General features: G+C 41.3%; 3 protein-coding genes across 6 annotated transcripts in view; all 3 read left to right on the top strand.

Moving 5' to 3' along the window:
- Positions 1–498: 498 nt before the first annotated feature.
- Positions 499–10,971, top strand: eif4h (eukaryotic translation initiation factor 4h). 3 transcript variants are annotated; one of them, XM_063906527.1, is made up of 8 exons: positions 499–656; positions 2,763–2,935; positions 3,599–3,663; positions 5,687–5,804; positions 6,120–6,194; positions 8,516–8,695; positions 8,901–9,016; positions 10,572–10,971. In XM_063906527.1, the coding sequence occupies exons 1-8, from the start codon at positions 592–594 to the stop codon at positions 10,578–10,580; spliced, it is 801 nt and encodes a 266-aa protein (XP_063762597.1). In that variant the 5' UTR covers positions 499–591; the 3' UTR covers positions 10,581–10,971. The 3 variants fall into 3 exon arrangements, with proteins under 3 accessions (XP_063762597.1, XP_063762596.1, XP_063762598.1); XM_063906526.1 differs by having other exon boundaries at positions 8,901–10,971; XM_063906528.1 differs by lacking the exon at positions 6,120–6,194 and having other exon boundaries at positions 8,901–10,971.
- A 3,321-nt stretch (positions 10,972–14,292) lies between these two features.
- Positions 14,293–20,103, top strand: rffl (ring finger and FYVE-like domain containing E3 ubiquitin protein ligase). 2 transcript variants are annotated; one of them, XM_063906513.1, is made up of 8 exons: positions 14,293–14,497; positions 16,828–17,009; positions 17,556–17,753; positions 17,837–18,061; positions 18,334–18,538; positions 18,977–19,000; positions 19,650–19,870; positions 20,012–20,103. In XM_063906513.1, exons 2-7 carry the CDS (start codon positions 16,830–16,832, stop codon positions 19,847–19,849), a joined length of 1,032 nt encoding a protein of 343 aa, XP_063762583.1. In that variant the 5' UTR covers positions 14,293–14,497; positions 16,828–16,829; the 3' UTR covers positions 19,850–19,870; positions 20,012–20,103. The 2 variants fall into 2 exon arrangements, with proteins under 2 accessions (XP_063762583.1, XP_063762584.1); XM_063906514.1 differs by lacking the exon at positions 18,977–19,000.
- Positions 20,104–24,410: 4,307 nt separating this feature from the next.
- LOC134880424 (protein NLRC3-like) overlaps positions 24,411–26,107 on the top strand; it is a 3,335-nt gene continuing 1,638 nt past the window's right edge. The window contains exons 1-5 of the mRNA XM_063907362.1: positions 24,411–24,551; positions 24,833–25,031; positions 25,127–25,193; positions 25,283–25,477; positions 26,101–26,107. The exon at positions 26,101–26,107 is cut by the window's right edge and continues 167 nt beyond it. Of these exons, the coding sequence (XP_063763432.1) occupies positions 24,411–24,551; positions 24,833–25,031; positions 25,127–25,193; positions 25,283–25,477; positions 26,101–26,107 (609 nt within the window). The remainder of the gene's footprint in view (positions 24,552–24,832; positions 25,032–25,126; positions 25,194–25,282; positions 25,478–26,100) is intronic.

Here is a 26,107-nt window from a genome sequence, read left to right on the forward strand (position 1 = left end):
TAAAAAGAGAAGGGGTGATTGAGGCCAGATTTAGCTTTTAGCTCATCTGCAATCCCTGGTAATAATCCTCTTTTATTGAAGGCCAAAGGTGGACAGGTGTTTGTTATATAGTATAATGATATACAACTAAATGTATTTCACATTCTTTGGTTTTGTAAGGTCACCTTTTATTTTTCTCAGCATTTAAAAGATGATCCATATCTTTCGTGTTTAAAAAAAAGACAAGTACATTTACTCTGTACAATTTGAGGTACTTGTACTTTACTTGAGTATTTCCATTTTGTACTACTTTATACTTCTACTCCACAACTCTGAGTTTTTTGGGGAAGATATAAGATATTGGATAGATATATGTATGACAGAAATACAATAAATTGCAAGGTGAATTTTAAAATGGATTTGTTTGATCTTTGGTGCAACTGGTTCTAATCTTCATTATAGAATGATCTGAATATGTGTTCTCCTGGAAGTCGTGTTTTGTGAGTAAAACAATGAGGTGGCAGTGTGTTCCCGGCCAGGCGCTCCGCGGACAGCTCAACCCGCTCCCCGTGTGACGTGAAGGACCTCCTCCTCCGACACACAGCAGCAGTGATGGCGGACTACGACAACTACGAGGATCGGGACCGGGCCTACGGGAGCTTCGGCGGCGGCAGAGGGTGAGTCTCCTCCCGCAGCAGCTCCTCCTCACAGAGAACCGGGGACCGAGAGCGGGACCATGGTGCTGTGTTCCTCGGCTCTGTGTGTGTGAGGTGGACCAGGCCCCGGAGCTCATCCCGACCTGCCCTCACTAAGAAGGCCGGACATGTGTGGGGGGAGGCCGGGGAGAGCGGCAGGAAACACCGCGGTCTGACGCACACACATGTGGGCGAAATATCAGCGACAAATAACGTGTTTTTAACGGTGATCCTGGCATGGTTTTGCAGCAGTTTAATTCCGAGACAGGAATGTTGAACTATGTGTAAATGATCTTATGCTAGTTTTTATCTCATGCGTTGTTTGTATGTATAGTTTCTTAATATGTAGGTGTGGAGAGCTGCGCGTTACATCGTACTGCCCGTCATATACCTGTACATATGTGTGTGTATATTTATATACATATATATACTTCATACTTCTGATGATTGTACTACTGACGTAGGGCAATAAAACATGTAGAATCAGGTGCAGGCTGCCCGCATGGCTGCATCATGTGTCCGCAGCGTCTCCTCCAGACATGAGGCTGGGTATCGATCTGTTACTGATCACTTAAAGGGGCCCTCTCCTGCTGATGTTCAGGTGTATAGGAAGTGTCTCTCCTGGGACATGTCTCCCTGCTTTAATGTTCAAAAAGCTCTTTATTTTTCCGATACTGCCTGTGCTGCAGCACCCTCCGTCTGAAACCAGAGCCCAGTCTGCTCTGATTGGTTAGCTGACCGGCTCTGTTGTGATGTCCCGCCCCTTAGCCTATAACGTACAATGTGTTGGAGCGCTAGCCAATTGGAGCGCGAGTGTTCCATAGTGATGTCATTATTTTCTGGAAGTAAACAATGGGTTTCAGGCAGGGGGGGTTCTTCATCTGGAGGGAACATTTTAGTCTTTGCAGACCATAACATGCACGGAAATGAGTGGGAACACCCTAAAAAGCAGAATAGGCCCCGGTAGAGTGTGTGGGCTTCAGGCGGCTGGACGAACAGATACAGGCTTCAGTTTATTTACAGGTTCACACGGTTAGCTCAAAAACAAGAGTGATATTCAAATGAACATAAGAAGTAATGTGGAAACACTCACCTGCTCTGATGTTGTGATTACTATGATCAGTGTCTGTTATTTATTTACTAACAGTCACAAGTTAAGTCAAAACAAAGAAACCAAACAAACAAATAGAACATGTTATCCTAATGTAAGGTATTATTGTTATTGTTATTGTTATTTATTTACAGGGTCACACCTTCAGTTAAATAACAAGACGTTAGGTTAATGCGATATGTCTAATATGATGTTGATAGTAAAATCCCATTAAGACATGTTAAAGGAATATATAATCAAAGTAATGACGATTACAAAGGGACACGTTAACAGGGATGATACAATATCAAATCAATTGTACCTTTAGATTTAATAACTAATGTTCACCCACCTATCAGAACCTGCGGAGGAGTTATGCAACACTATATATATATACTTAAATAGGCTTGATTCTACTGGTGTATGAAGCTCTTAATGGTTTGGCACCCTCGTATATCACAGATTCACTCTGGGTTTATGTCCTTTGACCAAAATAAAATGGGTGAAGCTGCTTTATTTCCGAATGCTCCCAAACTGTGGAACTTACCAGGAAATCAAGAGATGGTTGTTCCTTAGCTTCTTAGTGTTTTATATTTCAATGCAGCGACTGCTTACTTTGACGTTAGCATCGTTAGCTGTGATGAAGTGTTTCCCACAGACTCACTGACTGACCCGGTCCCATTGGTTAAGAACTACGTCCTCCCTGTGGAGCCTGAAGACACAGATGGCTTCCTGTCCTTTTTTCTGAGAGGAAGTAAAGAAAATCGTAACTTGGGATTTTTAGTCGTTGATGGAGTTGCAGTATATGACAAGCAGCTTGTAGACGTTATGAAACTATGGTCTTAAGCTCACCCCAACTCTTTGGTTTCACAGCAAAATGGTCCAGGCCGTGATTTCGCCACGCAGCGATGTAGCACTGCGCTCTTCTATACCGCTAAAGCTTTATTGCTCTTATTGCTGTAGTGGTTGTTGTGTTAATGATATCCCCCCACCCCCAGGCCCCGGGGAGGCGCCAGGAAGCAGAAGGAAATGCCGACAGAGCCGCCCTTCACAGCGTACGTGGGGAACCTGCCGCTGAACGCCGTGCAGGGCGACATCGACATCATCTTCAAAGAGCTCAACATCCGCAGCGTGAGGCTGGTCCGCGACAAAGAGACAGACAAGTTCAAAGGTCAGTGCCACCCAGGGAGAACTATTTCCAGTACTGATCTGTACCGGAAACCCGATCTGTATCAGAAACCGGATCTGTATCAGAAACCTGATCTGTACCGAAACCTGATCTGTACCGGAAACCGGATCTGTATCAGAAACCGGATCTGTATCAGAAACCGGATCTGTATCAGAAACCTGATCTGTACGGAAACCTGATCTGTAGCGGAATCCCGTTCTGTACTAATATAATACTAGTCTTTTCCTAAAAGTTCCCAACAACATCTTACATCGATACTTGTGCAGAATAGGTCGGGCTCCTGATACAGGTCGGGTTCCTGATACAAGTCGGGTAGGGTCTGTTGCCGTAGAAAATCCTCTTCTGGTCCGGAAGCTTCCTAATGGAAGGGAACGGGACCAGAGAGGGCTGATTCTAGGTGACAGGAAAAGGAGCTTCAATGCCTCTTTTATCTCTTTTAGGAACCAACGGACCATCCTTTAGGAAAGGAAAGGAGATATTGCAGAATTATCTCCTTTCCTGAAGGATGTTCCAGTGTTTCAGCCCTCTCTGATCCTGTTCTCCTCCACTAGGAAGCTACCGGACCCGACTAGGGATTTTCCACCTGTGTTTGTGTCGCCTCTGTCAGCTGCTCATTAAGGTTTGGTTGCTTCTTCTCTTCTTCAGGGTTCTGTTACGTGGAGTTTGAAGACCTGGATTCTCTAAAGGAAGCGTTGACGTACGACGGCGCTGTGAGTATGGGGAAAATCATCAACACTGTACTGATATACACCAGAACATCAGCAAGAGAGGACTCTTTAAAGTAGAGACACTACATACTGATATACACCAGAACATCAGCAAGAGAGGACTCTTTAAAGTAGAGACACTACATACTGATATACACCAGAACATCAGCAGGAGAGGACTCTTTAAAGTAGAGACTCTACATACTGATATACACCTGAACATCAGCAGGAGAGGACTCTTTAAAGTAGAGACACTACATACTGATATACACCTGAACATCAGCAGGAGAGGACTCTTTAAAGTAGAGACTCTACATACTGATATACACCAGAACATCAGCAAGAGAGGACTCTTTAAAGTAGAGACACTACATACTGATATACACCAGATCAGCAAGAGAGGACTCTTTAAAGTAGAGACACTACATACTGATATACACCAGAACATCAGCAGGAGAGGACTCTTTAAAGTAGAGACACTACATACTGATATACACCTGAACATCAGCAGGAGAGGACTCTTTAAAGTAGAGACACTACATACTGATATACACCTGAACATCAGCAGGAGAGGACTCTTTAAAGTAGAGACACTACATACTGATATACACCAGAACATCAGCAAGAGAGGACTCTTTAAAGTAGAGACACTACATACTGATATACACCAGAACATCAGCAGGAGAGGACTCTTTAAAGTAGAGACACTACATACTGATATACACCAGATCAGCAAGAGAGGACTCTTTAAAGTAGAGACACTACATACTGATATACACCAGAACATCAGCAAGAGAGGACTCTTTAAAGTAGAGACACTACATACTGATATACACCAGAACATCAGCAAGAGAGGACTCTTTAAAGTAGAGACACTACATACTGATATACACCAGAACATCAGCAGGAGAGGACTCTTTAAAGTAGAGACTCTACATACTGATATACACCTGAACATCAGCAGGAGAGGACTCTTTAAAGTAGAGACACTACATACTGATATACACCTGAACATCAGCAGGAGAGGACTCTTTAAAGTAGAGACACTACATACTGATATACACCAGAACATCAGCAGAGAGGACTCTTTAAAGTAGAGACACTACATACTGATATACACCTGAACATCAGCAAGAGAGGACTCTTTAAAGTAGAGACACTACATACTGATATACACCTGAACATCAGCAGGAGAGGACTCTTTAAAGTAGAGACTCTACATACTGATATACACCTGAACATCAGCAGGAGAGGACTCTTTAAAGTAGAGACACTACATACTGATATACACCTGAACATCAGCAGGAGAGGACTCTTTAAAGTAGAGACACTACATACTGATATACACCAGAACATCAGCAAGAGAGGACTCTTTAAAGTAGAGACACTACATACTGATATACACCTGAACATCAGCAAGAGAGGACTCTTTAAAGTAGAGACACTACATACTGATATACACCTGAACATCAGCAGGAGAGGACTCTTTAAAGTAGAGACACTACATACTGATATACACCTGAACATCAGCAGGAGAGGACTCTTTAAAGTAGAGACACTACATACTGATATACACCTGAACATCAGCAGGAGAGGACTCTTTAAAGTAGAGACTCTACATACTGATATACACCTGAACATCAGCAGGAGAGGACTCTTTAAAGTAGAGACTCTACATACTGATATACACCTGAACATCAGCAGGAGAGGACTCTTTAAAGTAGAGACAATACATACTGATATACACCTGAACATCAGCAGGAGAGGACTCTTTAAAGTAGAGACTCTACATACTGATATACACCTGAACATCAGCAGGAGAGGACTCTTTAAAGTAGAGACTCTACATACTGATATACACCTGAACATCAGCAGGAGAGGACTCTTTAAAGTAGAGACTCTACATACTGATATACACCTGAACATCAGCAGGAGAGGACAGTGAGGATTTGGATGCTGGATTAAGTTTGTTATCTTTGGTAGAGTTCAACGGTAACATGTGACCTCTCACCTTCTCCTTCTCCAGCTGCTGGACCACAAGGCTCTAAGGGTCGACATCGCAGAGGGGCGGAGGCAAGAGAGGGGTGGGCCAGGGGGGGGCTTCGGCTTCCGGAAAGACGACATGCGAGGAGGTGGAGGAGGAGGTACACTGTGTGTGTGTGTGTGTGTGTGTGTGTGTGTGGTTTTCTTGTTCTGTGGTTCCTCTTCTGAGTCACCAGAATGACTTTGCTTTTGAAAAGGTGTGTGTGTGTGTAATTAAAATCTCTAAATATAAAAAGTGAGACGAGGAGGAGGAGACATCTTCCGCTCCATCTTTCATCCATCACATGTTTATATTTCACTTCCTTGAGCTTATTCTCCTTAACATCTGCTCTGTCAATCGCTGATGGTCGACTAACAAGCCCCGCCTCCTAAGTGTCCACCCTCCCCCAAGTGTTAACTCCCCCTGTCCCCTGCAGGCCGAGGAGGCTCTCGAGGACCTCCACGAGGAGGAGGAGGAGGAACGCGGGACGACTTCGATAATCAAGACGGAGGTCAGCAGAGCTGGAAGAACAAACTACATCTTTACAGAATATACTAAACTACATCTTTACAGAGTAAACTACATCTTTACAGAATATACTAAACTACATCTTTACAGAGTAAACTAAACTACATCTTTACAGAGTAAACTAAACTACATCTTTACAGAGTAAACTACATCTTTACAGAAAATACTAAACTACATCTTTACAGAGTAAACTAAACTACATCTTTATAGAAAATACTAAACTACATCTTTACAGAGTAAACTAAACTACATCTTTACAGAGTAAACTAAACTACATCTTTACAGAGTAAACTAAACTACATCTTTACAGAGTAAACTAAACTACATCTTTACAGAGTATACTAAACTACATCTTTACAGAATATACTAAACTACATCTTTACAGAGTAAACTAAACTACATCTTTACAGAGTAAACTACATCTTTACAGAGTAAACTAAACTACATCTTTACAGAGTAAACTACATCTTTACAGAGTATACTAAACTACATCTTTACAGAATATACTAAACTACATCTTTACAGAGTAAACTAAACTACATCTTTACAGAGTAAACTACATCTTTACAGAATATACTAAACTACATCTTTACAGAAAATACTAAACTACATCTTTACAGAGTAAACTAAACTACATCTTTACAGAGTAAACTACATCTTTACAGAATATACTAAACTACATCTTTACAGAAAATACTAAACTACATCTTTACAGAAAATACTAAACTACATCTTTACAGAATATACTAAACTACATCTTTACAGAGTAAACTAAACTACATCTTTACAGAGTAAACTAAACTACATCTTTACAGAATATACTAAACTACATCTTTACAGAGTAAACTAAACTACATCTTTACAGAGTAAACTAAACTACATCTTTACAGAATATACTAAACTACATCTTTACAGAGTAAACTACATCTTTACAGAGTAAACTAAACTACATCTTTACAGAATATACTAAACTACATCTTTACAGAGTAAACTAAACTACATCTTTACAGAGTAAACTACATCTTTACAGAGTAAACTAAACTACATCTTTACAGAGTAAACTAAACTACATCTTTACAGAGTAAACTACATCTTTACAGAGTAAACTACATCTTTACAGAATATACTAAACTACATCTTTACAGAGTAAACTACATCTTTACAGAGTAAACTAAACTACATCTTTACAGAATATACTAAACTACATCTTTACAGAGTAAACTACATCTTTACAGAGTAAACTACATCTTTACAGAATATACTAAACTACATCTTTACAGAGTAAACTACATCTTTACAGAGTAAACTAAACTACATCTTTACAGAATATACTAAACTACATCTTTACAGAGTAAACTAAACTACATCTTTACAGAGTAAACTACATCTTTACAGAGTAAACTACATCTTTACAGAGTAAACTACATCTTTACAGAGTAAACTACATCTTTACAGAGTAAACTACATCTTTACAGAATATACTAAACTACATCTTTACAGAATATACTAAACTACATCTTTACAGAGTAAACTACATCTTTACAGAGTAAACTACATCTTTACAGAGTAAACTACATCTTTACAGAGTAAACTACATCTTTACAGAATATACTAAACTACATCTTTACAGAATATACTAAACTACATCTTTACAGAATATACTAAACTACATCTTTACAGAATATACTAAACTACATCTTCACAGAATATACTAAACTACATCTTTACAGAGTAAACTAAACTACATCTTTACAGAATATACTAAACTACATCTTTACAGAATATACTAAACTACATCTTTACAGAATATACTAAACTACATCTTCACAGAATATACTAAACTACATCTTTACAGAGTAAACTAAACTACATCTTCACAGAATATACTAAACTACATCTTTACAGAATAAACTAAACTACATCTTCACAGAGTATACTAAACTACATCTTTACAGAGTAAACTACATCTTTACAGAGTAAACTACATCTTTACAGAGTAAACTAAACTACATCTGTTTTAAGAACGAATATCTTTATACCGGGAAGCTGAACTTTAATAAACACAAAGCTACGTTAGTTTTTCAAAGTGAAACATACTGTTCACCTTTGACCCCAAAGCCTGGCTCCGCCTCTTGAAGCTGCTGGACCACTCCCTGGTGTATTTTTTTTTACCCAGCATGCCTTTCATCTCAACCATCTCATGCTCATTGGTCACCTGACAGGTCCCGGCACCGCAGGACACCTGAGGCCGTCCGTCTGTAACTCACCTGTATGTGTGCGACTCACCTGTCCGTCTCTCTCTAGGTTTCAGAGATAATGACTTCATGGGGGGACGGAGTCGGGGTGGCGGTCGCCCCGGTGACAGGAGTGGGGGGCCCGGGGGTCCTGGTGGCCCAGGAGGACCAGCTCGTTTCAGAGAGGGGCCTCCCCCCCGTGGAGGAGGAGGTGGAGGACCAGCGCCAGACTTCAGGGAACCGTCTGAAGGTGACATCACTGAAATCAGTGAACTATTTGTATACGTCGTTAACGACGGATTTAATTCAGTGATTCCTGAATCAGGGATTTAGTTTTCTCCGTGTTTTCTCTCCGTGTTTTCTCTCCGTGTTTTATCTCCGTGTTTTATCTCCGTGTTTTATCTCCGTGTTTTATCTCTGTGTTTTATCTCTGTGTTTTATCTCCGTGTTTGCAGAGGAGCGAGCAGCGCGTCCTCGGCTGCAGCTGAAGCCTCGCACCGTCGCCGCGCCGCTCAACCAGGTCGCCAACCCTACTTCGGCCATCTTTGGAGGAGCAAAGCCACGAGAGGAGGTGATGCCCAAAGACCACCATTAAAAGAGACTGAGGTCGGGGGGGTGGAGGGGGGGAGACAGATAGAGAACTTTAACACGGGAAAGAGAGAAACGCCGAGTTAGCATTCCTTCCGCCTTCCTCCTCTTCCTCTTCTTCTTCTTCACTGATGAATAATAATAACCTGTAAACACAGCGAGCAGCTTGTGATGCATGTCTGAACTTTGAATTTTTCTGCCCCCCCTCCTCGCCACCGCTTACTGTGATGTCACGTCATGTGGCCCCGCCCACTTTTCTCCCACAGCAGGAAGCCCCGAAGGCGTTTCATCCCTAGTTATTTCGCTCACCTCCTTCTGGACGCTTGTTTTCGTCTTCCTGACGTCCAGGGCGGGCGGGGTTTAATTAGTATCGGGACAAACTCCATGATTGAGCTTTGAGAGAGTAAATAATGAATTGCTGATATTATTAGTGTGAAACTGTTAGTGAAGTAGAAAAGTTTTAGTTTTTTCACCAAATGTTCTGCTTCGTTGGTGTTTAGCCTCAAGAACATTTTAACTGCACTGAAGAAAAACTGTCAGAGGCCCGTTCCTGTTACAACTCAACAACACCATGAAATACAAGGACAGTCCACATCTTTCTGGAGAAGAAATTAGTAATTTTGAGCGATGATTTGCTAAAATGTAATGCCAGAACAAACGCTTTGAATGTAAGAAATCTGCTATTCAGTGCGGCTCTAATGACCGAAAATAATTTGTCTGTCAGGTAGTGCTGCATTATGTCCCACACACGCTGAAGGCAGCATAGGTTAAAGGTAGCAGGGAGGGGGCGTGGCCTGCAGTACAGCCCCTCTTGAGTGGTTTTCAACATCTCTCATCCAATCAGACTGAACAGCGTCTGATTGGTCCACACTAAAACAGATTGATGCGCCTTTCTGTGCTTTTTTTACTCAAACTTTTTCTCCTTTTTCTTAAAACTGTTTTGCTTTCCTAAGACAAAACTTAACACGAGCGGATTTAAAGCCAAACACATTTTCTTTAATCGTTAATTTAAGTGTTTATCCATGGATGGAAATGCGAGCAAGTTAATTTGCGCCCTGAATTAACCTGCTTCACCGCTAACGAGATACACTTTTTACCTGGGGTTTTATTGCAACAAATGCATGGAAAAGATGTAGGATAACTCCATTATGATGGTGGTTTGTTAAAACCCCTAAATTCCTGCTTTGTAAGGACTGTCCACAAGAAGAACTAGTTAAACACGTCTTTTCTGAATGGAGTTTGGTGGATCAGGGCTAGCTAACATGTTAGCCTCTTCATTAACACCCCAAAGACCGTTCACAAGAGACCGCTCTTTCAAATCTTATTTTTTATGTATATAAGTCTTTTATATTTCCATCTCATTCACTTTTTTCAAATCTTTAACTTACGTCCCTTCTCCGCCCCCCCCCACCACTCTTTTCTGGTGAGCGTTACTGAAAGGAGGGAATGAACCGTGGCGAGAGGCAGGACGTGCAAATGCTTTGTGATCCGCTATCATTTTAATATCTCCCTTTGTTCTTCCTCCATGTGTCCTCTAGCTGCCCTGATTCATTAAAATCAGCCCCCCCCCCTCTGACCAGAAGGTGGCGCTGCCCCCCCCCCCCCTGCAGGAAGAAGAAATTAAAGGTTCTTGTGCTGTTTTTTGTTTTTTTTCATTTCCGTGTGCATCTTGTAAAAGCCGACTGCCGCCAATAAAGTTTTGTAAAAATTTATGAAAGTTTTGAAAGAACTGCAGAAGTCCAAATTATTGTTATGGTGCAGAGACATTCGGTTTGTGGTTCAAACTGTAATTATTTTGCATCTTAGCGGAGAAGACGGTACCCGGTGTGTGTGGATTGGGGGGCGGGGGGGGCGCGTTATGAGAACGTTTAATAAACTGTTCTCCTGGAAGTTTGCTTTACTGTACTATAGAATAAATAAACGGCTGTTTTAACTTTTCCTTTTTGTTCATTTTTTTTCCTACACTGTTTATGGCAATAAAACTATCATCATCGTCAACAAACTACCATGTGTTTATTTACAGGGGGGGGGCTCTGTTTTATTTAGAAGTAAGGAATAAAAAATATATATGTATATCAGTATGTAGTGTCTCTACTTTAAAGAGTCCTCTCCTGCTGATGTTCAGGTGTATATCAGTATGTAGTGTCTCTACTTTAAAGAGTCCTCTCCTGCCGATGTTCAGGTGTATATCAGTATGTAGTGTCTCTACTTTAAAGAGTCCTCTCCTGCTGATGTTCAGGTGTTATCAGTATGTAGAGTCTCTACTTTAAAGAGTCCTCTCCTGCTGATGTTCAGGTGTATATCAGTATGTAGCGTCTCTACTTTAAAGAGTCCTCTCCTGCCGATGTTCAGGTGTATATCAGTAATGTAGTGTCTTTCACTACTTAAAGAGTCCTCTGTCGCTCAGTTTTAACTGCAACGTAATGTCAGAGCCTTCTACAACTTAAAAGTCCATGATCCTGCAGAATCTTCAGGTGTATTCAGTAATGTTGAGCGTGATTTCTAAAATGAGTGCCTCAACCTTGATGAGATTGTTCAGTGGGGTCTAATGCCGAATAATTAGTGTCTTCTACTTATTAAGTCCCACCACTGCTGATGTCAGATGTATATAGTAGTCAGAGTCTCTACACTTTAGAAGAGTTTCCTGCTGATGCTTCAGATGAACAGTCATGTTTGGTCCCACTTTAAAAGATTGATCCCTTCTGTGTTTTTTTATATCAACTTTTTCTCTCTTTTAAAGTTTTGCTCCTACTCACAGCGATTTAAGCCAAGTGTTTATCAGTATTTAAGTGTTTACATTAAAGAGCACTTCCGCCTAAATTTAGGTGTATATCAGTAATGTAGAGTCTTACTTTTACTGGGGTCTTATCCTGCTGAAGATTCAGGATAATCCAGTATGAGTGGTTTATTTAAAGATCCCTATCCTGCTTTGTAGTGATGTCACGAAGTAGAGCTCTATTAAAAGTCTTTCTGATGATGTTTGGTGGATCAGGTGTAAATTTCCTCTATTATTAAAGAGACCCTCTTAAATCTGATTTCTATGTATATAGTCTTATATTTTCTCTTACTTTTTAAAAATACGTCCTCCTGCTGACTTTTCTGGTGTAATCTTTATGTAGGAGTCCTAGCTTTAAGAGACCTGCTGTTTTGTGATCCGCTATATCATTTTAGTGTCTCATTTTAAAGGTTCTCCTCTGTGTTCTAGTGTGATTCATTAAAATCAGCCGTCTCTGCCCTAAAGTGGCCTCTCCTGCGAGATTAAGGTTATGTCAGTATTGTAGATTCTTGCTCTTTAAAAGTCCCTCCTGCCATAAGTTTGTAAAAATTTATGAAGTTTACTAAAGAACCCTGCTGATGTCAGGTTATTGTATGTAGGTCCTATTTAAGAGCCCATTCGCTGTGATGTTCATGTATATCAGTTTTGAGTCTTATGTGAAAGAGTCCTCTCTGCTGTGGATTCGGTGGGCGTTATGAGAAGTTTATTAAACTGTTCTCCTGTGAATGTTCAGTGTATGTACTATGTAGAGCTCTTTTAAAGATCCTTTGTTGTTCAGTGTTTTCCGTACTGTTAAGCTCTAACTTATCAAACGTCAACTACTCCTGCTGTTTATTTAAAGTGGGGGGGGCTCTTTATTTAAAGAGCTAACATAATGTTCAGTGTATATCAGTATGTAGTGTCTCTACTTTAAAGAGTCCTCTCCTGCTGATGTTCAGGTGTATATCAGTATGTAGGTCTCTATTTTAAAGAGTCCTCTCCTGCTGATGTTCAGGTGTATATCAGTATGTAGTGTCTCTACTTTAAAGAGTCCTCTCCTGCTGATGTTCAGGTGTATATCAGTATGTAGAGTCTCTACTTTAAAGAGTCCTCTCCTGCTGATGTTCAGGTGTATATCAGTATGTAGTGTCTCTACTTTAAAGAGTCCTCTCCTGCTGATGTTCAGGTGTATATCAGTATGTAGTGTCTCTACTTTAAAGAGTCCTCTCCTGCTGATGTTCAGGTGTATATCAGTATGTAGTGTCTCTACTTTAAAGAGTCCTCTCCTGCTGAAGTTCAGGTGTATATCAGTATGTAGTGTCTCTACTTTAAAGAGTCCTCTCCTGCTGATGTTCAGGTGTATATCAGTATGTAGTGTCTCTACTTTAAAGAGTCCTCTCCTGCTGATGTTCAGGTGTATATCAGTATGTAGAGTCTCTACTTTAAAGAGTCCTCTCCTGCTGATGTTCAGGTGTATATCAGTATGTAGTGTCTCTACTTTAAAGAGTCCTCTCCTGCTGATGTTCAGGTGTATGTCAGTATTTACTTTAGGAAAACTAAACTGTAATAAAAATGACGGGAATAAAACGTCTCAGGTAAATAAATAATTACTAGAGAAAGAATTATGAGACTTTTAAAACAGTGGTGGAAAGTAACTAAGTACATTTACTCTGTCAGTCCTTTTTTGAAATATTTATACTTGAGTATTTCCCTTTGATGCTTTATACTTCTACTCCACTACAATTCAGATGCAAATACTGTACTTATTACATTTATACAACACTTCCTTCCAGTTACTTTGTACAAATAAAAACACACGATGTGCTGATATAGTATAATGCAGTACTGTAGTACTAATCTATTCAGTATTTCAAGTACTTGATTTATTACTGATATGTATTTGTCTGAACTGGGTTACTGAGCAGAATGAGTACTTTTACTTTTTGTGCTTAAAATATATTTTGGTGCTAATACTTTTGTTCTTTTAGTACTTTTATGAAATCGGGACTTTTACTTGTAATGGAGTATTTGAAAACCATATTTACACTTTTACTTAAGATCTGAGTACCTCTTCCATCACTGTTTAAAAGTGGTGGAATGTAACTACAGTAAGTACGATTACTCAAGTACTGTACTTAAGTAAACATGTAGGTACTTGACTAGTTTAGTATTTTAACATTATGCAACTTTTACTTCTACTCCACTACATTTATTTGACTGATGTAGTTACTAGTTACTTCATAAACTTGTATTGTTAATACAAATAAAATGGACTGGTACCACTTCATGTGTTATTATAGGTAAAGTTAGTATATGTAAATAAACCCCACTTTTACCAAGCTGTGAACACATGATGCTACAATAACTCAAATATATGGTGCTCAATCTGAATAATGAGTACTTTTATTTTAAGTATATTTTGATGCTTGATACTTCTGATAATAATGCAGGACTTATTGTGTGTGTGTGTGTGTGTGTGTGTGCGCGCGCCGCGCGCGCGTGTGGTTTAACTTCCTGGTTCAGTACTGTTGTTATCGTCAGTAATGCATAGTTCTCTTTATTGTTCAGTTTAAGGACAAACTACGGACATGTTGATTCACAGCGTCATCCTGCTAACTAGCTGCTAACTAGCTAACGAACGCTAACTAGCTGGTGTTTGTTAACTAGCTGTTGGTAACTTCCTGCTGTCTGTGTCCCTGTCGACAACAGGTAAGACGGATCATGATGACGGTAATCCTCTGGATAGTCGTCTGTTAAAGTGTTAACCGGGTCAGTTTAACCGGTGGTATATTTTGTCTTCGCTGTTTCCTTGTGTTTGTGTCTGTCTGTAAACTTCACTAACTAGCTTTTAGCTTAGCCCTTAGCTAATATGTAGCCTTCAGCCTGTTCACTGCCAGACTCCGTTCAAAAACGTTCCATTTAACGGAGTCCGACTCACAAGTGCACAGAAAATGCACCTAAATCATTACTTTATTAGGTGTTACGTATTACCTCGAAACCATCACTTGTTCGGCTGAGGGCTTACACATAACAGCGTTTATCTTAATTAAATTATAAACTTCTCTGTTTGTGTCTCAATGTAAACCTCACTAACTTTAGCCTTTAGCTTAGCCTTTAGTCTCTAGCCTGTTACCAGACTCCGTTCACATAACGTTCAAATGAACGGAAAATGCAACGAAAATGCGCCTAAATCCTTAATTTATAATTGTTTACGTATTCTCTTTAAACAATTACTCGTTCGGCTGACAGTTTATTAAATCTTTATCTCAATTAAATATAAACAGTTTGTGTCAGTCTGTAAACTTCTCTAACTAGCCTAACATTAGTTTAAATTGTTACTGTTATTATCATCATCCCATCACTACCATTATTTCGATGTGCAATCACAATGGGCATCTGCGCTATCCCCTCTTTAAAGCACTTTAGGGTGTGTGTCCGCTAAGGCGTTTATTCCTGGGCCGGCGTTTTTTTCCAATGGTGTTCAATGGGAGCGCGGCGTTAAAGAAACGCCGGCCGTTGACGGGCGCTGAGCGCTAAAGACAGACGCCGAGGCGCATGCCCGCGGGCGTTTTTTTGAGGTCGGCGAGCTGAGAAAAACGCCAGGGTGCCGCGCTTCACGAGTTGAAAAATGTTCAACTTTGGGAAAAACGCTACGGTCGTCAATGTCACTTTCTACCCCGCCGTCCAATCACAGTGGAGGAGGGGCGGGACAAGTACTTTCCCCCATCTCGACATTTCCGCGACAAAATCAGCGATATAATAAATATATATTTATTCATCTCTCTCTATCTATTTATAAATATATATATATATATATATATATATATATATATATATATATATATATATATATATATATATATATATAATAATAGTTAAGGAAAATAATGAGTATAGCAGTAATATATATAATATCCGCGAATTCTGAGCAGAAGTGCGCCACAACCTGACAGCGTAATCAGAACCGCGAATATTCCGATCATAGCAACCAAAACGCGCGCTGGGCGCTTTCAGAATAACACCGGCGTTTAAACGCCTTGGTGGACACGGCCTTATTGTCGTCTGTTTGATGCTCATTTTATGTCTATTCTTAGGTCTCGTATAATAACAAGGAACCAGGTCGTATCCGAGTTGTTTCTATGCCTGGGTATTTGTTAAATAAGACTCACACTTTGTAAAATATATACCCGAATTCATCAAAGACCCTAGTGCGGTGAAAACGTTTATTTCATCAGGTATTTCACATGAAGAAATGTCTGACATATAGACAATAATACAAACATTTTTCAGATTTTAGTATTTAATCTGGTCTGTAGAAATGCAAGAGGTGGGAGAAGTACTCAGATCTTCTACTTGTGTAAAAGTAGAAGTACTCAGAGTGTAGGAATAATCTGTTACTCAAGTACACTTTTTAGATATTTGTACTTTACTTGAGTATTTCCATGTTATGCTACTGTGTACTTCCACTACATGTATGTAATCCCTTCAGTTACTTTACAGATCTGGATTACTGATGGTAAATATAATCCCTTAAATCAGACTGTAGTTCACCTGCAGTAAATCCAGCAGCTACCCTGCAGTATACAAAGCCATTCAAACTAGCTGCACCTTTACCAGCTCTGAGAACACTTTAAGGAACTGGTGTTGGACTTCAGACAGCGCCAACACTCTCCCCACAGTCCAGTGACAATTGAAGGAGCAGACATTGAGATTGTAAAATGTTAATAGTACGTGGGTGTTCATCTGACGATACACTGGACTGATCTCTCTGCTGCTCTGTACAAGGGTCGGAGCAGACGGTACCTGCGGAGGAGGCTGAGGTCTTTTGGTGGCAGGGGGCCGTCCTGCACACCTTTTATGAGACTTCACTAACAGATTAAAAATAAAGTCGATATTTACTCAAAATATAAATATGTGAGTATAGTAGAATATAATTGTGTGTGTGTGTGTGTGTGTGTGTGTGTGTGTGTGTGTGTGTGTGTGTGTGTGTGTGTGTGTGTGTGTGTGTGTGTGTGTGTGTGTGTGTGTGTGTGTGTCAGGTATGTTTGCGTCCTGCTGCAGCTGGTTCTGTTTAGAATCAGCTGGAGTCGAGCATCTTTCTGGAGATGAGCGACGTCAACAGTCTTACACCAACTCAGGCTTCAACAGCCCGCCGCCGCCCCCCCCACCGGAACCCACCTGTAAGGCCTGCGGGGGGGAACTCGACACACCTGCCAAGAAGGTGAGAGGGCCGGCCTCTTTTATGGAATAATGATGAAGCCTCATCATCTGGAGGAAAAAGTAGTTGTTGTACAAAACATTTTGGGGGGAATTAAGGCAGAATTTCTGGAATATTTTCAGAAATAAATGTGTAACCAAATTATTTTTATAATATAAATAAACAAACTGAATATATATAAAGTATATATTAAAGAAACACAGGAATGTATCAGTCTAAAAGGTGGAATGTTCTTAGTAAATACATTGAAGAGAAAGTGTCTCGATTTTGTGAAAAAAGGCCAACTGTTTTGAGAAGGGAAATTAAAATATTTGAAAAATGAGAAGTTCAAATATTGAGATGAAAAAATCCTGAGCATTGAAAATATTTTTAATATTTAAAGGATAATGTTGGAATACTACGATATAAAAACTAGAATATTTTAAGAGTAAAGTCAAAGTTTCCCGAGATATATTCTCTGTCCGAATATTTGAGAAATAGTCTGAATATAAGCTGGGAGAAGTGTGAGCAGCTCGAGGTGTAGGCTGACTTCACCTGTGTGCTTCTCAGCATGTGTGTGTGGACTGCCAGAAGGACTTCTGCTGCCGTTGCTCCGCCCACCTGGAGCCCCGCCCCCGTCTCTGTCACACCTGTCAGCGTTTCTACGGCAACCTGCTCGAGAGGGCGGAGCTGATGAAGCTGAAGGTGAAGGAGCTGCGGGATTATCTGCACCTGCACGAGGTTTCCACCCACCTGTGCAGAGAAAAGGTCACTTCCTGTCCCACACTGAAAGTACATAACCAGCACATGTGAGCCCCCACCAGTCTGAACCTCTCTCCTGTTTCCTGCAGGAGGAGCTGGTGGAGCTCGTCCTCGGCCGGCAGCCTTCACCATCCTCCCCCCCCGACACCGTGACCCTTGACCCACCGTCGGTCACATCTGACCCCCCTGATATCGCCGTCTTCCCTCCAGACCCCCCCGCCCCGACGCTTGACCCCCCCGCTGTAGAGCCTGAAGCCTCGCTCCCTCCCACAGGCCCCGCCCCCGCCGAGCCCGAGGTTCAGGATGAAGACCAGGTAACCACTTCTACACATGTCAGGAATGAAAATAATCACAAGGATGTTTCGGGGGAAAGTCGGATCGTTTCGAGGTGAAAGCTGGAACCTTAGAGAACATTCAACTAGAAATACTAAACAAAGAGAAAGTTTGAAATGATTTGAGAAAAAGAGTTTGATTATCAACACTAATGAGATGCAGTATTTGTGAGAATAGTTCCAATCTTACTAGAAACCGCCGAGTGTTTATAGAAATAAGGAGAATGTGACCCGGTTCTCCCTGCCGGGTTTAGGTCTGGGACCCGGAGGAGGCACCTGTTTCTGGCCGTCGGGCGTCCCTGTCCGACCTGAGCGGCGTGGACGACATCGAGGCGCTCAGCGTCCGGCAGCTGAAGGAAATCCTCGCCAGGAACTTTGTGAACTACAAAGGCTGCTGTGAGAAGTGGGAGCTGATGGAGCGGGTGGTCCGGCTGTACCACGACCAGCAGAACCTCCAGGGTGAGTCCGCCGGCCCACAACTTGCTGCCGGCGCCACCAGATAATAATACTCATGCTGCGTTCTCACCGGACGCCAAGCGAAGGTTCACACCGTTTTACCCGAGTTTGACCGCGGCGTTATTGGTGTTTACTCCGTCACTCAAACAAGACAGACTGGCGAGGAGGCGGGGCTTATCTCCCTGTAGATACCAACAACAACAATATGAACATATTTACCATCATATCTACTTCACGTATCAATATGAAGCCGAAGTACCTGCATACTGACACCGGTTAGTATGGAGACAGACCGACTCGAGTTGAAAAACTGTAACTCTCACAAATCTGCGTCTCTCTGTGTTTTTGAATCAGCTTTCACGTCCGGTGTGAACGTACCGTGAGTGTTCACAAGAAAGTGTCTCTTCAAATACATATAAATAAGTCCTGTTTTTCTTCCAGCTGCCAACGCTGCCAACGCCTCAGGTGAGCTCACAAACACAGCTTCATGGACTGCTGTTCAAACTGGAATGATATATGTTTGAAATGATTTAACAATTCCTCGCTCAAATAACCCAGACTCTATCTGGGATGAAGGTGATGTGTTCTTTATGAGCACCGATTGTTTGCTTCCAATCCCAGTTCAACTAAAACCAGCTCTCTCCCAATCCCAGTTCAACTAAAACCAGCTCTCTCCCAATCCCAGTTCAACTAAAACCAGCTCTCTCCCAATCCCAGTTCAACTAAAACCAGCTCTCTCCCAATCCCAGTTCAACTAAAACCAGCTCTCTCCCAATCCCAGTTCAACTAAAACCAGCTCTCTCCCAATCCCAGTTCAACTAAAACCAGCTCTCTCCCAATCCCAGTTCAACTAAAACCAGTTTTTTTCCAAAAGCAGTCTAACCAAATGTATAAATGTTGTTGTTGTAGTTGCTGTTGTTGCTGCTGCTGTTGTTGTTGTTGTTGCTGCTGCTGCTGCTGTTGTTGTTGTTGTTGTTGTTGCTGCTGTTGTTGTTGTTGTTGTTGTTGCTGCTGCTGTTGTTCTTGTTGTTGCTGATGGTCTATCTGTGAAGATGGTATGTTCTTTCTGAGCACTGAATGCTCCCTCACGCTGCGTGTCCTTGTGTGGCTCTAGAGTCCGCTGGTGGTGCTGGTGGTGCTGGTTCTGCTGGTCCGGAGGAGAACCTGTGTAAGATCTGCATGGACTCTCCCATCGACTGCGTGCTGCTGGAGTGTGGTCACATGATCACCTGCACAAAGTGCGGCAAGAGGATGAGCGAGTGTCCCATCTGCCGGCAGTACGTGGTGCGAGCCGTCCACGTCTTCCGGTCCTGAGAGCGACCCGAACCGAACCCGGTAAACCAGCACTACCCCGTCTAGATCTGCCTCCAATCCCAGTTCAAGCAAACATGGTTTTATTACCATTGTTAGAATTGTTGTTGTTGTTGTTGTTGTTGTTGTTGTTACTATTTTTGAATCTTCTTCTCCTCTCTGCAGGATCGTCTCCAAAGCAATAAAACTGGGAATCAATCCTTCTGAAGGGACCCCTCCTCCTCCTCCTCCTCCTCCTCCTCCTCCTCCTCCTCCTCCTCCCCTCCTCCTGAGAATAGGAAATGCTTTACTTTGTTGACTCTATTTTTCTAGTGTAAATAAGACGATGATTGTACGAAGTGACCTTATCTGCAGAGCTGCTGTTTGAACACAGACTCTGATCCATACACTCTTCCACCACGAAGCCTTCAGCAGGAAGTGAACCAAAGAGCAGCTGACCTCTGCAGGTGAGAGCGTCAACGCCACAACGCCTTAAACCCACTGTGAAACACACACACCGTGATCCTGTTCGTTTATACAGAGCTGCAGGGATGCCGCATTTCTGTGCTGGTCCCTGAAGGCAGCCCCTCCCCATGGGGTTCCTCCGTGTGATTTTTGGATTATGTCAGAAAATAATCTCTGCGTCAAACAAACATTTAGCTCAGCAGGATAATCTCCACAAGCTAACAGCTCTTTATGAATTCTGAAGTAAAAAGCTGACGCTAGGCTATAAATGAACTGCAGCACGGTCTCATGACTTCACCACCGCTAAGCTAAAGGCGGCTAATGTTGGGCGTGATGAAGTTTAGTTGGTATTTTATGTCCTAGAATAAAAACCTCTTCAGCTCCTGTTAACCACAGACCTTAATTCCAGGCTAACAACCAAAAACACCACCAGAAAACCATTGACCTCCAGACCAGGGACAGGAAGTGATGAGATGCTGACTCGTGTTTCAGGACTCATTCCTGCAGCTCTGTATTCTGTGTTTAAAGTCTGCAGTGAGTGAACTGTACAAAAGATGACTTAAACTGAAACCTGTGAAATGAACTGTGTGTGTGCAGCCTTAACTTCCTGTTTACACATCATCGTTAGCCAATCAGAGACTGGACGCCATTAGACGGCCTTCAGATCAGCGAAACATCAACAATCACTTATTTTTTATTTGATCTTTAAAACATTCAATTGATAAGTGCTGCCTTTTAAATTGACCAAAGATATACATGTATATCTTTGACTGTAAAAGGAAAGCCTCTAGAATAAAAACTGAAGCTGAAGTTTTGAAACTAAATTGATTAATCACTGCGTTTTCTGATTGGTCCCAAACTCCTTTCATGGAAATCAGCCAGAACCTAATTTGATATCTCAGACACAGGGAATAAAGCCTGGGTGTCCATGGAAGTGCTGAAGAGAAAGCCACAAAGACAACCTTATTCTCTGATTGTAAAGGCGAGTCTGTGCAGCGATGATGTAGTTTTGGACAAAACCCCCCATAATGTAGACCTTGTTTCTTGTGCATTTGCGCTTCTCTCCGTAGTTCCCCCTTCACTGGCTCTGCTCTTTTTAATCTGGTCATGGTTCGCTGCTGTGAAAAACGTTTGTATGATTTGCTCTTTGCTAAACGTGTATAAATACCGCTTTTTAATCCCGTCACAAAATAACATAACACACATTCAGACACACGGGGGATTTTCCTGGCACTCCTTGCCCCTCATACCCACAGAGGTTTCCCCACTGCTTCCAGTCTCTGCTAAACTAAGCTAGCATCTATTTCCTCAGATTTGTATTCCAAGGGCTTGAGGGACCTTTAGGGTATTTTATATTTTGTAGTTTCCCGGTGTCTTCAGACTTAACTTTGTGCCTAAGTTTAGGGAAATAAATGATGCAGGAATAAGGGATTCTTTCCAGCGTAGGAGCCTCCTCGTGTTGGGGAATAACTCAGCGTTATGCTTTTATTTCCTCCTCAGTTTCCTGGAAAGAAGTAACCATAGAGAAAACTGAGCGTCTGTTGTTTATCCAACCCAGTTTAGATTTAACTTCGTCCACTTCCACGTGAAGAACGCATCGACGCAGCGCCAGAGCGTCACCCGCGGCAGTTTCATCACGAAATGTGACTTTACAGCTACAGTCGCTTCATAGAGCAGAGTGTTGCAGAGCTGAGGAGATGCTAGTGATGGACGAGTGGATGGATGGATAGATAGAGAGATAGATGTGGATGGATGAGTGGATGGATGGATGAGTGGATGGATGGACGGATGGAGAGATAGATATGAGGATGGATGAGTGGATGGATAGATAGATAGAGATGTGGATGGATAGATAGATAGATGTGGATGGATGGAAAGTAAAGTCAGTAAAACAGCAATATTCAGAGTGTCTAAACATTATGAACTATACAGAATACATCAGAATACTCTGATACCAGTCTACTGACCATGGTGTGCTCTATACATTAAGAACCAGCAAACATCTGTCGGCTTATAGCTCGTACTGTTTGTCCGTCACGTTTTGTCCCTACGTACAGAGTTTGTGTTCTGATTAAAACTTATTGATCACATTTGGGACCCAAAATATCGTGCTTTTCCCAACTAGAGTAGAGAGATATTACTTCAGCGTTGTTGCATGGGGACACTGCTTTTGTACGTCCACAGTCACGCAGAGCTCTGTGGGAAAGGGGGCGTGGTTAAATCTGAACAGACGCCTCCCTGAGGAACAGGAAGACCTGTAGGAGTTTTCCAGGAGGCCGTCTCTCTGGTTGGACTTGGTGTCTTGTCTGAACTCTGGTTGCACTACTCTGTTGATGCGAATATTTTGGAACTTAACTCGACTTGTTTTGGTCGAATAAGAGGAAGTTATTCTAGAGATTCTGTCCTTTTTTTCTTTGTTTTTCTTCAGTTGTTGTGAAATCATTAAGGTTTATTTTTGTTGTGAATATTTAGATTTTTTGTGGAATGATGGTTGGAGTTTACAGCCTTGGGATCACACATTCTGACTGTAGTTCCTGCCTTTACGCAGGGACCTCTGTATCACCGTATTTCAGCTGTGGTACATTAAGTTACGCTGCACTTTGATTCCTCTATTCACCTTATGAAGCCTCGCTCCTTTTCAACTTCCTGTTCGAACTCTGACGTCTCAGTTCAGTCAATTTGAAAAATCTAGGAAAATCTTTGGGGGAAAAAAGTCCAAATTTTTAGGAAAAAATGAAAAACTTTGAGATTTTTAAGAAAAACAGAAAAAAACTGTTTTTTTTAGACATTTAGGAAAAAGTCCAATATTTTTTATACAACAGAATTTTGCGAAAAACAAAACAATTGCAAAAGTTTGAAGAAAGTCATTATTTAGGGAAAAAATGATTGGAAGAAAAAGTCAGAATTTTCAGAAAGAAATCTGATGTTTTGAGAAACTGAAAAGTCAGTCTTGCTATTTTCTGAAAAAAGTCAGAATTTTCAGAAAGAACCGTATTTTAAACTCTGGGTTTTATTTGTGATTCGTGCAACACTGATACTTCTAGCGGTGACTCCAACAGGAAGAACCAACACATACAACGGTTCAGGTGGAAGCGCCCTGGAGGTGGAGAACCTTAAGGTGAATAGAAATGATGGATTTAATAATCCCAGCACGCGGAGAGGTTATGACCAAACTGACTCTCCTCTTCAGGTATCTGTTAGCATCGTTAGCTGTCCCCACTGAGACGCAACCAGCTGCACGCTGACATGCTAGCATCCAGATGTGATGTTCTTTACACTTTACTGAAATCTGTTTAAAAAATATTGTATAATTAAGGAAGCTGAAGTTTTGTGAGTGAGCGTTGATAATAAAACAGCTGTTCTTCCAGTTGAGTGTTTGGTCTTTCCTCTCATTTGTACAGCTCATGTGATTTATGGTATGTATCTGCATCAAAATGGTACCATCTTAAAAACTGTGGAAAATAAGAAGTTAAATAAAACAAATGATTGATGGACGAAGTATTCACAGTATCAGCTCTTTATACTTGGTGTATGTATATCTAGGTCGAACAGTTTCTGAACCTCATCCGTGGATCAGTAAATCCTCTTAAAAAAAGCATTGAATCTGAAACATGTTTTTCAATCAGTCTTTAAATTAATGAACATCTTTATAAATAATATAAGATCAATGTTGAATATGAAACATCAGCTTCGAGAAAAACAAGATGGAAGTTAAATGAAATGATCTGTAGGACTATTTATATTTTGAAGCGTGGTTGAACATTTTTCGTATCTTGATTTTGAGGAGAGACTGTGACACACACAAAACACCATTTTATTGGTAACGGAAAAAATGTATTAAAAACAAAGTTAAAAAACTCTTTAGATAAATGAAATCAAAATGCAGTTCAATAAAAAGTTATAAATTCAAGTATTTTTTATTAAACGAATAAATTAAGTTAATAAAATATTTCCTAAATAAATCATTTTTATCACAAGATATTTTAAAAACGATTTTTGTATTTACTAAATATTTGTATTCATTTATTAGACCTTAAAAAAGCTGGTCTTTAAAAAACTTAAATGTAATAATAACATTAACCATCATTAATGTCGGGTTCAGGAGTCTTTATGCTGACTCATGTTAACTGAGAGGAGACGCCATCTTTATCTTTGTCTGATATTAGTATCAGGATGCAGAGACCTGGACCAGGACCAGGACCAAGACCTGGACCTGGACCTGAAGTTGGATCTGGACCTGGATCTGGACCTGGACCCAGCTGTGTGTCCATGAAGAGTGACAGGTCCATGAGGAATCCTTTGAACCTTAAAGCTGCAGAGTGCTGAAGAAAGGTAAGAACTTAAACTGGACTCAGTTATTATCTGACGCTCTTTGAGAAGAGTGAATCCTGCTCCAGCCTCCAAAGAACCTCTTGTGAGTTGCTGATAATAAGACCCTCGCAGGGTTTCCACTGACCTAAAATCTATTTGTAATATGAACTATATTACTGGAAAGGACACCTGGACTTGTTCCTCCGCTTCCTCCTGGGTCTTTCACTGCAGACCAATCAGAAACTCCTACGAGGCCTGCTGACACAGACAGGAAGTAGCTCAGAGACCAATCAGAAAACAGTCCAGTACATCAAGAAGAAGATTGAAGAGAGTCCCTCTGCAGAGAGGAGCATCAACCTGTTCCACTGTCTGAATGAACTGAATGATCGTTCTCTAGAGGAGCAGATCCAACAGTCCCTGAGATCAGGAAGTCTCTCCACAGATGATCTGTCTCCTGCTCAGTGGTCAGCTCTGGTCTTCATCTTACTGTCATCAGGAGAAGATCTGGACGTGTTTGACCTGCAGAAATACTCTGCTTCAGAGGAGGCTCTCTGAGGCTGCTGCCAGTGGTCAAAGCCTCCAACAAAGCTCTGTACGTGAACACATCACTATCCAGGTTAAATGCAGCGTTATTCATTCAGTCTGTAAATGTTGTCTTCTGTATTTCTGATTCCTCTTCAGACTGAGTGACTGTAACCTGTCAGAGAGAAGCTGTGCAGCTCTGTCCTCAGTCCTCAGCTCCCAGTCCTCTAGACTGAGAGAGCTGGACCTGAGTAACAACGACCTGCAGGATTCAGGAGTGGAGCTGCTGTCTGCTGGAGTGGAGCTGCTGTCTGCTGGACTGGAGAGTCCTCACTGTGAACTGGAGACTCTCAGGTCAGTGAAAAGCTGTTTCAAAATGCTGTCGCTCTAAACTCCTAATTACTTCACATATGAACTGTTAGTTAAATATTGAGGCTTTTTTTTATCATTCTGTGTTAAATGTGGCAGCAATGTAATACTGAAGTTTTTTGATAATGTAGGAACGTCTATCATATTAACATTCAAACGTTTATGGTCTGAAGAGAATAATACATAGGTGGGGGGGTGTAATTGTCCACTTCATCCCATTGGTTAAAATGGTGAATGTAAAAAGCCTATAAGGCCAGAGAAATGTTACTGCAAACATGCAGATGTGATGATACCACCACAGAGTGAATCATCGGTATTTGGCTGAAGGTTTTCAGCGGTAAAAGACGAAGATTATCCACCTCATCCTCAAATGTTTTTGTTACAGGAACCAACAATAACTGCCTTTCATCGCCTCCAGATATCTATAACTCTATTGAACAGCATAATTACACTAAGCTGTGTGTGTGTGTGTGTGTGTGTGTGTGTGTGTGTGTGTGTGTGTGTGTGTGTGTGTGTGTGTGTGTGTGTGTGTGTGTGTGTGTGTGTGTGTGTGTGTGTGTGTGTGTGTGTGTGTGTGTGTGTGTCTGTGTCTGTGTCTGTGTGTTCAGTCTCTCA

This window comes from Eleginops maclovinus, chromosome 18 (genome assembly GCF_036324505.1).
Source record: "Eleginops maclovinus isolate JMC-PN-2008 ecotype Puerto Natales chromosome 18, JC_Emac_rtc_rv5, whole genome shotgun sequence".
NCBI classification, from domain to species: Eukaryota; Metazoa; Chordata; class Actinopteri; order Perciformes; family Eleginopidae; genus Eleginops; species Eleginops maclovinus.